The following is a 14316-nucleotide window of genomic DNA, read 5'->3' as shown; positions in this document are numbered from 1 at the left end:
GTCCATTCTAAGCTAGCAAGGAATGAAAATTCGCCTAAGTTGCAGAATAATATTAGATAAGTGAGGAATAAAATTTGCATCTACCTTTAATATGTTTGCCTTTTGAGAACAACGAGTGGGTTAAGCAATAATTCTCACCAAGGTAACTATCATCATAGGAAGCTGGAGCCACGTCCGTCTGTTTTTCTCGAGCCAATTTCCTTAGAATATCCTTGAATGAATAATTTGCAATGATATCGGCAATACTGGCAGTGAGCACCTGACCTGTGTTCAAACAAATGAATACATTAGCTGAACGAATGCAAGAGGCAGGCCCTCCTTGGGCAGAATCTGAATAACATATCCTCCCCTGAAAATAATCATGGAATTGCTTGCATTTTTGATGATGAATTTTCCCACCTGCCAAACTGCAAGCTAAAGCTGGTTACAGCTGGATAAAACTTTCTATTCTGTCAGAAGAACCAAAGATGAACTACATAATTTTATCTGTCTTCCCAATGCCTTCGCAATACATACGCCATCTCCAAATGGGAAAAATATCTGAATAAAGACACCTGTTGGCAAAATTTATGGATTAAATTTTTTAAAGATTTTATTTATTTATTTGACAGACAGAGATCACAAGTAAACAGAGAGGCAGGCAAAGAGAGAGGAGGAAGCAGGCTCCCTGCTCGATCCCAGGACCCTGAGATCTTGACCTGAGCCGAAGGCAGAGGCTTAGCCCACTGAGCCACCCAGGAGCCCCTGGATTAAATTTTTAATCTGGAACATTGTGGCTAGAAGAAACATCATCTAATTTTGAGATCACCTAGCCAAAACACGACTTCTCATAGGTGGGGAAACTGAGGCCCAGAGAGCATGAGTGATTTCCCTCAAGTCATGTGGTTTTGCTTTCAGGGTATTTGTCATTACAACCAAGGTCGTCTTTGACATTCTAAGAAAATTTTTTGTGTTCTCACAAAATACAGATTAAATCTAAGTCACTTAATTAATAGATTGTGAAATCTATCAGTCATGTAAGAGAGGGAATTACATAACCTTTGAGCCCTTTATTTGTTATGCTAAAATTTTTATGCTAAAATGTATACATAGAGAATAAATTATGACAATGGGAGGCTATGAGGTCCAGTGAGATCCAGAATTTTAGGGAAAAAAAAAAAGGAATCCATGGCTGCCAACAATGATATGCTAAGAACTGGCTAATATCTCCCAAATAAAGTCACTATTAAAAGTCCTGAAATACGATCATATTGGGGTGGTCAAATAACGAGAAGATGGCCAGCAATTTTCCACCACAATTTCCATGCATTCCTATATTTATAATGGACACCTAAGGGACAAGTGTGATCTCATGCTTTTTGGGAGAAAACTGGAGAAAGAATTTCAAGAAACTAATATTTAATATTAATATTAGCTTGAAAGCCAAATTATTCTTTGGGAATTTAGTGATCATTCACAGTCTTTCTGTTTGAAGTCCAAAAGGAATAAAATTATCAAATCTGACCATAAATATTTACCAGTGACTGTGCCTGAAATGACTGTGAACAATGTCTACAGAATTTGCCAATTTTCTCTGGTTTAAATCTAAATAACCCCTTCCCACCTCCCACGTACACACTGCCTTTGTCTGTTTCCTTTAGCTGCTTTGATATACATTATAATCTTAAGCCGAAATAAAATTTTACATTACCTACACAGACAACGCTTCTAAATCTCCTTGGTAGGTTACTTTTCAGCAAATCATCAGTATCTGACATTTTAACTTAAGGAAAGGAAAAAAGTATCTAATCAAGTGAATTAGATTGATTATCTAGTCAAGTGAATTAGAAGAAAATCTTTTTAAACACACATAATTTTTACTTTATAACCATCTGCTGCATAAAATACAGTTTTTCAATTTACAAAATAATTTTTTAAGACAAATGTTAATTATTTGATGTTCATAGTTGTATATATATGTATATATATATGAATGAAGCTTAACAGTAATTTCACATACAATTTTATCATAAACCCATCTCCCAGATCTCTTCCATTGGTTTTTAAAAAAAAAATTGTAGTTTTTTATTAATTTATTTTTTATGTTAATTCCAGTATAGTTGACACACAGTGTTATATTAGTTTCAAGTGTACAATGTAGTGATACAACAATTCTATTCATTACTCAGTGCTTGTCAAAAGAAATGTACTCTTAATCCTTTTCACATATTTCACTCATCCCTTGCCCCCCCCTCCCCTCTGGTAACCATCAGTTTGTTCTCTATAATCAGAGTCTGTGTTTTGATTTTTCTCTTTTTTAAATTTGTTCATTTGTTTTGTTTCTTAAATTCCACATATGAATGAAATAATAGAATTTGTCTTTCTATGACTCACTTATTTCACTGAGTAATATACTCTCTAGATCCACCCATGGAGAGGCAAATGGCAAGATTTCATTCTTGTTTATGGCTGAGTAGTATTCCATTGTTTATATACCACTTCTTCTTTATCCATTCATCTCTTGATGCACAGCTGACCTGCTTCCAAAATTAGGGTGTTGTAAGGAATGCTGAAATAAACATAGGGGTGCATATACCTTTTTGATTTAGTGTTTTTGTATTCTTTGTGTAAATACCCAGTAGTGAAATTATGGGATCATTTGGTAATTCTATTTTTAATTTTCAGAGGAAGCCTTCACAGAGGCTGCACCAGTTTGCATTCCCACCAAAAGTGCATCAGGGCTCCTTTTCCTCCACATCCTTGCCAACATTTGTTGCTTCTTCTGTTGTGATGATAGCCGTTCTGCTAGGTGTGAGGTGATATCTCATTGTGGTTTTGATTGTCATTTCCCTGATGATTAGTGACACTGAGCATCTTTTCATGCGTCTCTTAGCATCTGTGTGTCTTTGGAGAAATGTCTGTTCAACTTTTCTGACCACTTTTATTTTTTATTTTTTTTTTAAGATTTTATTTATTTATTTGTCAGAGAGAGAGGAGCGAGAGTGAGCACAGGCAGACAGAGTGGCAGGCAGAGGCAGAGGGAGAAGCAGGCTCCCTGCCAAGCAAGGAGCCCGACGTGGGACTCGATCCCAGGATACCGGGATCATGACCCGGCGAGCTGAAGGCAGCTGCTTAACCAACTGAGCCACCCAGGCGTCCCTTCTGACCACTTTTAATTGGAATATCTATTTTTTGGTGTTGAGTTGTGGAAGTTCTTTATATATTTTGGATACTTATTCTTTATTGGGTTTATCATTTGCAAATATCTTTTCCCATTCAGTAGATTTTTTTTTTCAGTTTTGTTGATTGCTTCCTTTGCCATGCAGAAGATTTTTATTTTGAAATAGTCCCAATACTTTATTTTTGGTTTTGTTTCCCTTGCCTCAGGAGACATACCTAGAAAATGTTGCCATGGCCAATGTCAGAGAAATGACTGCCTGAGCTCTATGGTTTCAGGTCTCACATTTAAGTCCGTGATCCATTTTGAGTGTATTTTTGTGTATAGTGTCAGAAAGTGCTCCAATTTTATTCTGTGGCATGTAATTGTCTAGTTTTCTCAATACCATTTTTTGAAGAGACTTTTTCCTATTGGATATTCTTGCCTTCTTTGTTGAAGATTAATTGAGTGTATAATCATGAGTATATTTCTGGGCTCTCCATTCTGTTCCATTGGCCTATGTGTCTATTTTTGTGCCCGTCCCACACTGTTTGATTTCTACAGTTTTGTAGTATAACTTGAAATCTTGGAATTGTGATACCTCCATTTTGCTTTTCTTTTCAAGATTGCTATGGCTAATCAGGGCCGTTTGTGGTTCTGTACAAATTTTAGGATTGTTTGTCCTAGTTCTGTGAATAAATCCTATTGATATGTTATTTTTTGCCATTTTAATAACTTATGCGTCTTGGTGTGCACTTCCTTCCATTGATTTTACTGGGGACTCCCTGTACCTCTTGGATCTGGATTTCTGTTTCCTTCTCCAGATTTGGAAAGTTTTCAGCTATTATTTCTTCAGATAAATTTTCTGCCCCCTTTTCTTTCTCTTCTGGGACCCCTCTAATGTGAAAGTCATTATGCTTGATGGTGTCACTGAATTTCTGAAGTCTTTTCATTTTGCATTACTTTTCCCCCTCACTTGTCACCTTGGTTTCTTTCCATTGCTCTGTCCCTCAAGTCACTGATCTGTTCCTCTGCTTCCTCTAGTCTATTATTTATTTCGTCTCATGTATTTTTAATGTCATTTATTGAGTTCTTCATCTTTGATTGGTTCCTTTTTATGTTTTCTATCTTTCTGATAAGGGTCATTGATGTCCTCCACTCATTCCTCAAGTTCCATGTGTATCTTTATCATTACTACTTTAAAGGTCTTTTTTTTTTTTTAAGATTTTATTTATATATTGACAGAGAGATCGCAAGTAGGCAGAGAGGCAGGCAGAGAGAGGAGGGGAAGCAGGCTCTCTGATCCCAGGATGCCGGGATCACGACCTGAGCGGAAGGCAGAGGCTTAACCACTGAGCCACCCAGGTGCCCCATATCATTACTACTTTAAATTCTCCATTGGGCATATTATTTACCTCCATTTTGCTTAGGTCTCGTACTGTGCTATTTGTCCCGTTCTTCCATTTGGGACATAATCCTCTGTCTCCTCATTTCGTCCAAATCTCTGTGTCTGTTTGTGTACTAGGAAAGTCAGCTACATCTCCTGCTCTTGAAAGTAGTGGCCTTATGAAACAGAGGAGCTCGACACAGCAGTGTCACCAGTTCATGAGAACCTGGCACTTCAGAAGTGTCTCCTATGTGTGTTGTATGTGCCCTGCTGCTGTGGCTGAGCTACTTTTCCTTCAGTCCAGGCATCCACAGTGACTCTCTTTGCCTGTTGTGGGCAGGGTTTGGTCCCTCTGCTGTTAGTGGGCCAGGCTGGGACCTCCTTGGGTTTGAGCTGAGTCAGTCCAGGCGTCTGCCAGAGATGCAGCATCACTGAACTTTCCCCATGTTGTTGCCTGAGAAACTCTCGCTGGTGGGCACAGCAGTGTCTGTCCCCCACAGCAGGTGTCTGCGCACTTCTGGGGCCACAGTCTGACAGGTGTGTGTGGTTACCTTTTCCTCTCCCCAGGCCAGGAGCCACTGTGGAGTGCTGCTGGCCCCTGTCAAGGCTGCTGGCACACTGCCAGGCTGGTGGCACCACTTTGGATGTCTTCTGGTCAAGAGTGTTAAAGGAGTGGATCCTCAAAGTGCACGGGGGCAGGAGGCAAAGCATTCACAAGTGTTTTGCTGGTCTGTGGGAAGGGACCTGCAGCCGCTGGGACTTAGGCTGGTCTGGCTGGAGGGGGACAGTTTGACGGAAGTGCAAAGGGTGGGCTAATGGTGTGAGCAAGTTCGGTAGTGAGTGTTGGCAGCACCACCACGCTGCAATGTGGCGTGTTTATGCTGGGGATCTTGGGAGGAAATAGCACCTGTCAGCTCCTTTGTTTCTGGAGAAGTTCCCCAACTGTCTCTGCTCCGTCAGCACACACTCTGAGTTTAGTAGCCAACTCTCCTTCCTGTGGATCCCAGTTACTTTACAAACTTCAGCTTCTATGCTGTATCTCCCCAGGGGCTGTTTATTGTGCTGTCTCTTTAGAGAGGGACTCAGTTTCCTCTTGCCTGGTTGGTTCTCTCGGAGCTGAGTTCACTGATTTTTAAAGTTCCAGGTTTTAAGTCCCATTGGTTATAAGAACTCACGAAAGGCAGTCCCTTTGGTTTGCAAAGCCAATATAATAGGCATTTGTCATCCCCCTGAGGGATCCCTGACATGATAGCCTATTTCCCTCCCTTCTCTGGCCCTGCAGTGTCCTTCCCTCCCAAGGACACCCCGGGGGTCTGGTTAGCTCCCTACCGCATCTTCGCCCTACCTCCCTTCTTCAGTATGGTCTCTTCTCTACAGTTAGTTGTGGCGTTTGTTCTGCCAATCTTGGGGCTGTTTTCTGGGTTATTGACACTGATGGGAGTGTGTTCTAGTTGTATCTGTGGGACAAGAGGAGCTTCAGGTCCTCCTACTCCAGCATCTTTTTCAGACTCCCAATATTTATACTCTTCCATTGGCTTTTTAATATGATCTGGTGTCTACCATTTTATTTTTTTTTATTTTATTTTTTTTTTAAGATTTTATTTATTTATTTGACAGAGAGAGATCACAAGTAGGCAGAGAGGCAGGCAGAGAGAGAGAGAGAGGGAAGCAGGCTCCCCGCCGAGCAGAGAGCCCGACGCGGGACTCGATCCCAGGACCCTGGGATCACGACCCGAGCCGAAGGCAGCGGCTCAACCCACTGAGCCACCCAGGCGCCCCTGGTGTCTACCATTTTAAAAGAAAAACTTCACTCAACTATTCACCTCTCTCATAGCCTACTCTTATCTTTATCCTAAATGTTACAGCCAAAATTCAGCGAATATTCTCCATCATTTTTCCATAGGCTCCCATCCACACCCATGGCTTTACTTGTTACCAATACACAAGTGATGGAGGTTTGTATTTTAGCCTAGATATCTTCTCAGACTTGAAGCCCATACATCAAAACACTAATGTGAAAAGCCTTGTATATCTCAAACATTTTCATATTCAACAAAACCAAAAGCAAACTCATAGTCTTCCCTCTCCATTCCACTCCAAACCTGTTCTCATCTCAGTGAGTGGGACCCACGTATACCCACGCAAATGCAAAAGTCAGAAAGTTATACTGGGCATCCCCCTCTCCTTTCCCCTTCCCTCACCCTCACATATCCAACCCATTAGCTAGGTGGCCTGTTTTCCCTCCAAAGCATCTCTCTAATTTCTCCTCCTATTCAATCTGTACTATTACTTCTCTAAGTAGCAAGCATCTTTAACTAAACCTTATAGTTAGTTTACCTTATAAACTTATAACAGACTTATCACTTTATAATGGCTTTGCGGATACCTCACTTTGGCCAACTCTAATCCATTTTCCACATAGCGTCCAGAGTGATCTTTTCAAAACACAGATCTGATCATAGCATCCCATGCTTAAAACTCTCCAACCATTTCCCATTATTCTTAAGACAAGCAACAATGTAGCTAAGGCCATCTATTTAAACTCCTGCAATCTACCAGGGACTTCTTATTGTTTTCAGGATAAAGACAAAGCGGCTTACATTGGCCTGCAAGCCCTTCATGGCCAAGGGTCCTGCTCCATACCTCCTCAGCAGCTCCTCCCCGATCTCCTGACTCTGGTCACCCTGGCTTTCCTTCCTCTCACCTGACTGTTCAATTTCAGATCATAGAACCTTCCCATATAGTCCCTTCTCTCTTTGCTAGTTACCTCCTAGTAAAGTTCAGATCTCCCTTCAGGGTTGCTTGCTTTCAAGTTAGTTGACCTTAGGGCAGCTGCTGGCCTATGTAACACCTTTCTAAGAATTAGGAGGCATCAGCCTGTGCAGGCTGATGCTGTCCTGCACCTAGCTCGAGGCTCCCTAAGCAGAGCACAGGTTGTAATTTCAGTCACAGAGGACAAAACATCTGCAAGGGCCATCCTGGGAGAAGCTTTCTCCATTCTTAATGGCTCCATCATGACATACCTGTCCTTCACGGCAAGGACCATGTGCGGAGTGTCTCGTACTTGGCACGAGTGCTGGACGAATGCCCGCACCTTCCCCCACGTATTAACCTTGTGAGGGTAGGAACAATGTCTGTCTTTACTCATCACCGTATCCCCAGCATCTGGCACAAACCCTGGCACGGCCTCTGTAAATACTTGGTGAATTAATGAATTAAGTTGCAGCAGTATCTTAAAATATCATTTATATAACAATGTTCAAGGGGTAATAGTAGCTCAGTCATTTGGGGAATTATGAACATGGATAAAAAAAAAGAATGTAATAAAAGTTAACATTGGATTGTTCCTTGTACCTCATCTCCTTGTTAGTAACAACAAATGGGCATTTCTTCTCTGCTAGTGGGACGTACCTTGCCAATAAAAACTTCCTGGTCCTCCTACTATGAGGTCTCCATTCTACAAAACAGAAACAGCAATGATTAGAAAAGGAAAACAGACTTTTTTAAAAAAATTAACATATAATGTATTATTTGTTTCAGGGGTACAGGTCTGTGATTCGTCTGTCTTACACGATTCACAGCACTCACCATATCACTATGCTCCCTGATGTCCATCACCCAGCCACCCCATCCCTCCAGACTTTTTTTTTTAAGTGATAAATCATTGTGAATAGGCATTGCTCTAACAATTTGTTATACAAAAAAAAGCAATTTTTAAAAGAGGCCCTTCTATTGGAGGCATACAGCTCATTTTATTTCCTATTCTTGCTTTCCACTATTTAGTGTGTTAACCTATTAAATAATTTTCATTTGACTCCATTAGCTAAGTTGAATTCTCTTCTTTGAGGATATATAAATTCGGTGCTCTGGCACTGCCTCAGGTAAGCAAAATATATACAAGTTTAATGCTGTGTAATTTAGCAGACATGATCTTTTGAGCTTTGGCCACAAAAAGAATAACTGGGTTCTATTTATCTCAAGGCCACAGTAATGCTTATTTTATCCATACATCTCTATCCAGCCCCCTCCCTCCCTCTCAGGAGAGAAAGTAAAAACTCCAGACTAGCAAATACAAATTTTTCCTTCTCTTTAAAACCCCACCTTCCAACCTCTCTATCCTTAACTTTCAGTGGAGGGGAAAAAAGGACAATGATAAAAAAGGCAATGAACTTTGTATGCGAAATAATTTTTTCTATACTATTTTCATAACGATGAAATCTTTGTCCCCTCTTGTCTTACTAGGCATCTCTGTTTTTAATTTTGTGAAATCTTTGTCCCCTCTTGTCTTACTAGGCATCTCTGTTTTTAATTTTGTGAAAGGATGTGTGAATTTTGACACTAATGTTAAATCTCATCAGTGAATTATAGCTACGAGATAAAGCGATTTATTGGTTCTTGTGATTTTTTTTTTGGAAGCACATTTTTCTCACGGAGTTTTTGAGATTTTTTTCATTTAAAATGACTATCACACACACAAAAAATTAAAACGACTATCACAGGAGATGGAAAGAAAGACTGTTGCTTTTCCTCATATGTATTTCTCTGCTATTTTAATAGTTTGTCATCTGCATAGATTAATGAAAATAAAGAGCAAACAAAAATATTTGAAGAAGTTGCCCAAACAGGCCAGATATATACCTTAAAGGTTCTTTTGGTGGTGGTGGTTTATGGGGCTGGGGATGGGAATGAGAGACAAAAGGCCAAAAAAAACCCAAAACACAAAAAACAAAAAAAAAACCACAATCAAACAAACAGATAAAACAAATATTAGAAGCTACAAGACCAAAGGCATTCACCTTATAAAAATCCAGACTAAATCCTGCTTGGCAGTAACCCTGGCCTTCTGGATCAGCATTACCTAGAGTGATCAAAATATAGAAATGTTATAACATCATCATTTCCAAGCTATATTTTAATAACCAATTCAGGATATTCTGTTGTTTTCTCTATAGACTTCTAAATTTAAGATGACCAATATGTGTTTTGTATTTTTTTAAATTTAATCTGAGTGAGTTCTGAAATATATTTCCAGTTATTTTCTTGTCCTAAATATCATTGAGATTCTGTAGTAAGATCACTAGGAATAACGTCCCTTGGAGCCATTATATTTGGGTTTTACAACTCATGTTTGTTTGAAGAAATAAACTCTCCTTCTCTCAGCTATGTTCTGCATTGCCCAAGTGGTGGTAGTGTTTTTCCAAGCTGCCTGCATGTTCTGTGGGAAGCCACACGTGTCATTCCTAAGGAAATCCCTTGAGAAAAAGAGAGGTAAACATGGGCACCTGGGCAGATGCTTTCTGCTGAGGACACCAAAAGGACTCCAATTTTAATGATCATCAAAAGGAAATTCATTTGAAATTCTTCTTTTTTTTTTTTAAGATTTTATTTATTTATTTGACAGAGAGAGATCACAAGTAGGCAGAGAGGCAGGCAGAGAGAGAGAGAGGAAGAAGCAGGCTCCCTGCTAAGCAGAGAGCCCGATGCGGGGCTCGATCCCAGGACCCGGGATCATGACCTGAGCTGAAGGCAGAGGCTTTAAACCACTGAGCTGCGCAGGTGCCCCTGAAATTATTCTATTATCATGAGTTAGGTACATTTGGAAATTGTATTTTTGGTCACAACGAATTGTATGGGTACATTGGAATAACAGTGTTTTCAAAAGAGAAAGCCCTCTAGTAATGGCTTATTTTGCACTCTATCCAATATAATTCGCTTACTGAATGTCCAATAGGTCTTTATCATACTGTTTTTAAGATTATGGGCAGGTCAACCAGTGGATTCGTAGGAGATTGTCAGAAAGTTTCTAGGACATTAGGATCAGGAATTTAGTACTGTCTACAGCTTTTTAAATTTATTTTATCTTATTTATTATTTGACACAGAAGGAGAGAGAGAGGCAGAGCATAAGCAGGGGGAGCGGGAGTGGGAGAAGCAGACTCCCGGCTAAGCAGGGAGCCAGATGAAGGGCTCCATCCCAGGACCCTGGGATCATGACCTGAGCTGAAAGCAGACACTTAACCCACTGAGCCACCCAGGTGCCCCCGGTCTACAGCTTCTAAAGTGCTTAGCATAAAATCAAAATGTAGTTCAGTTGAGGGGGCATCTCAATCATTATGTAGCTTGGTATGAACACGCAAATAATTACTCCTTTTTTATCAAGGATATTCCTGAATGGAAACTAAAATAAGAGCAGGAAAGGAAATGGACATCATAGGAAAAATGTATAGACGAGGTGTGCCTGTTTCAGAAGAGTTATTTTTTTTTAAAGATTTTTTATTTATTTATTTGACAGAGAGAGATCACAAGTAGACGGAGAGGCAGGCAGAGAGAGAGAGAGAGGGAAGCAGGCTCCCTGCTGAGCAGAGAGCCCGATGCGGGACTCGATCCCAGGACCCTGAGATCATGACCTGAGCCGAAGGCAGCGGCTTAACCCACTGAGCCACCCAGGTGCCCAAAGGTAAAAATATTTTAACATGAGATTTACCCTCTGCAATGTTTAAGTGCACAACATCTTACACTGTATTTTTATGAAATTTCTTCCATATTTTAAACTATATTTTATGGTTCATAGTTCTGAATGCTACAAAGTTCCCTAAAGTTTCATCTGTATAACTTCTGATGTCTGGGTACCAATTTTCTGGAAGTTCATGTGTGTTAATATTTCTATATGAATACCTGATATATGATTATGTAAACATATATGTGTAATCTTGAGTATATTTGAAAATATATTTTTCTAATGCACAAACCTCTTTAGAAATCCATTTTAAAAGCAAGTCTTCCTTTCATTTTTAATATTGTAAATTATTCAAAAAGGAAGAAATAGGACCATTTTGGGAAATTATTTTCTTCAAACAGGAAACTGAAAAAATTAAGAAAAATACTCATTTTTTTATGAAACTCATGGAGAAAATAACCAACTCCAAATGTTTATTTGAAGCAGTGGTAAGAAGAGAATGTGAGGTGATTTTTTTTCGTAGAGTTGTTCATGAGACCTAAAAGAATCTATCTTCCTGGAACTTTGGAGCATCTGTAAACCTTACAATTATGTCCCAGAATGAACTCAGGAATCCAGGGAATCATGCTGATCACTCACTACTGTTTGTTGGAAGACCGCATGTAAATAATCCTCCCCTGAATTATGAATGACCTAAGAGCTGTAGGCATGTCATGAATATGAATGGGCAGGTTAGTTCCCATATTACTTAACCGATCAGTGGGGTATGTTTGTGGTATGGAATGAGCATGAGAGAGTTCTTTAAATTCTCTTTTGAAAATAATATTGCTGATGTTCCTTCTGTGATATTGACCATATGCTCCTGAACAAGCTGGCTTTGTGTTAATGAACTGTGAACTCCCAGGGGAAGGACAGGAAGTCCGCTCCTTGAGTGAATTTAAGGAGGAAGAAGTATTTGTAGTAAGAGAGTGACCACGAGGAATATGAAAACTATAGCTGTGTACTAGAGTCGAAAGAATTTTTGGCAATTTACTTAGGTATTCTGCAATTCCACATAACCTCCATATTTACCTTCGTCAAGTTGTTCTTTTATTTAGGAAAATAAACAGTAAGTAAATTGGCATCATAATGTGCCCGTGTCACTCAAGACACAGGATGGCTACAATTCTTATTTTCAGAGAAAGGCTCAGACTCATATCTAAGTGCCATGTGCTCTGTTTTGACTTGAGTGCAGAACAAGAGGCAGTGACAAGTTATATAAACGATCACCCCCCCATGCTGGTTGAAGAGTATGAGAGATCAGCAAGGCAAGAAGAGTGTGAAAGTGAAAGACAGACTCATCATTGCAGCTATATATAGTTTACTGTGCTAGGGAAACCTTTGTAGCAAGTCGTGAAAATGTGATATGAACAGGACTGATGAAACACATTCTGTGTTAAATCTCAGCTCTGCTATTAGTTTTCTAAGTAAATCCAGGATTTTATTTCCCTCTCTACCTGACTTTTATCTTTTTTTTTTTTTTTATTGATCTGACAGAGATCACAAGTAGACAAAGAGGCAAGTACAGAGAGAGAGGGGGAAGCAGGCTCCCTGCTGAGCAGAGAGCCTGATGCGGGGCTCGATCCCAGGACCTTGAGATCATGACCTGAGCTGAAGGCAGAGGATTAACCCACTGAGCCACCCAGGCGCCCCCCATGACTTTTATCTTTACCGTAATAGAAATGGCCTCACACTGAACCAAGGAACACAGCACCGTGAGTGGGACATGACTCAAAATATGCCTTTGTTGGCTGTTGCCTGTGCCTGGGAAGCTCCCTCTTGCCCTCTCCAACAGCCATTTGCCAAGAGAGCCCTTCCTGTGGTCCTGTCTCGAAAAGCTCCTCTCCTTACCCAGGCAGGCCATGTCACTCCCTACTCACTTGCTTTATTGTATTTTTTCTTTACAGCACTTTTCGCTATCTGATGTTATATTTATTCTTTAAAAAACATTCTTTTCATTGATATATAATAGACATATAACATATTATTATTCCAAGGTATATAACATCATGATTTGCTGTATGTATATATTACAAAATGATCACTACAGTAAGTCTAGTTAACACCCATCACTACAGATCATTATAAATTTTTTCCTCATAATGAGAACTTTTAAGGTCCCCTCTCTTAGCAACTTTCAAATATACAATACAGTATTCTTTTTTTTAATATTTTATTTATTTGACAGAGAGAGAGATCACAAGTGGGCAGAGAGGCAGGCAGAGAGAGAGGGAGAAGCAGGCTCCCTGCTGAGCAGAGAGCCTGATGTGGGGCTCGATCCTAGGACCCGAGATCATGACCTGAGCTGAAGGCAGAGGTTTAATCCACTGAGCCACCCCGGGGCCGCTACAATACAGTATTCTTAACTATAGTTATCCTGCCGGACTTTACAGCTCCTGCACGTCTTTATCTTATAATTGGATGTTTGTACCCTTTGACTACCTTCACCACTTTGACCCATCTCCCCACCCCTCACCTTGAGCAATGACCAATCTGTTCTCTGTATCTATGAGTTTGGAGTTTTTGGGGGGGGTTTGCTTTTGTTAGGTTTTGTATATAAGTGGTATTTTTCTTTGGTATTTGTCTTTCTCTGGCTGACTTATTTCACTTAGCATAATGCCTTCAAGGTCCATCCATGTTGTCACAAATGGCAGGATTTCCTTTTTCTTATGGCTAAATAACATTCCATTGTACATAATATACAATGTCTTCATTACCCATTTGTCCACCGAATGTGCCTAGATTGTTTCCATGTCTTTGCCTGATCTGTGCAATGTTGCTGTGACCAGGGAGGGGCACATATCTTTTTCAGATACTGATTTCATTTCCTTTGGATCTATACCCAGATGTAGAACTGTTGGATCTGAACACTTACATGTTTGTTGTCTGTTTCCCCCAGTAGAATGTAAGTTTCTTAAAGTTTGGGTTTTATTTTCTCTTGTTCTGTGCTTTATTCCCCAAACATAGAATAATTTGTGTTCACTGGGTTGAACAGATACATAATTGAGTCTCATTATCAACAAGGAACCTCTGTTTTAAAGCTGCTTAAAATAAAATCTTAATTTCACAGATTATTCATTCAGTGACATTTGTCATGATGTGAGGAAGTGACTAATTTATTTCAATATTTTTAAACAGAAGTCATAATCTTCTCTTTGCCAAAATCCTCCCCCAAAACCATCTGAGTTAGCTGTTTCACTATGATCTTCAGATTAAATCTCAGCAGTTTCTTTATTAACCCTCTGATATCACTAGTCCATTCTTTATCTTCATTGTTTTATTTCTGATATGTGTTGAT

At 39.7% G+C, this 14316-nt stretch overlaps 1 protein-coding gene across 1 annotated transcript in view; it reads right to left on the bottom strand.

The window, feature by feature from the left end:
* ITGA8 (integrin subunit alpha 8) overlaps window positions 1-14316 on the bottom strand; it is a 172918-nt gene that overhangs the window by 135191 nt on the left and 23411 nt on the right. Inside the window, exons 5-7 of the mRNA XM_047742468.1 lie at window positions 9320-9381; window positions 7935-7980; window positions 139-264 (exon numbers count right to left, since the gene is read on the bottom strand). Of these exons, the coding sequence (XP_047598424.1) occupies window positions 139-264; window positions 7935-7980; window positions 9320-9381 (234 nt within the window). The remainder of the gene's footprint in view (window positions 1-138; window positions 265-7934; window positions 7981-9319; window positions 9382-14316) is intronic.

The sequence above is a fragment of the Lutra lutra genome, chromosome 8 (assembly GCF_902655055.1).
Source record: "Lutra lutra chromosome 8, mLutLut1.2, whole genome shotgun sequence".
Taxonomy (NCBI): Eukaryota; Metazoa; Chordata; class Mammalia; order Carnivora; family Mustelidae; genus Lutra; species Lutra lutra.
Note: the sequence above shows the minus strand (reverse complement) of the source record. Positions and strands in the feature narration are given on the sequence as shown.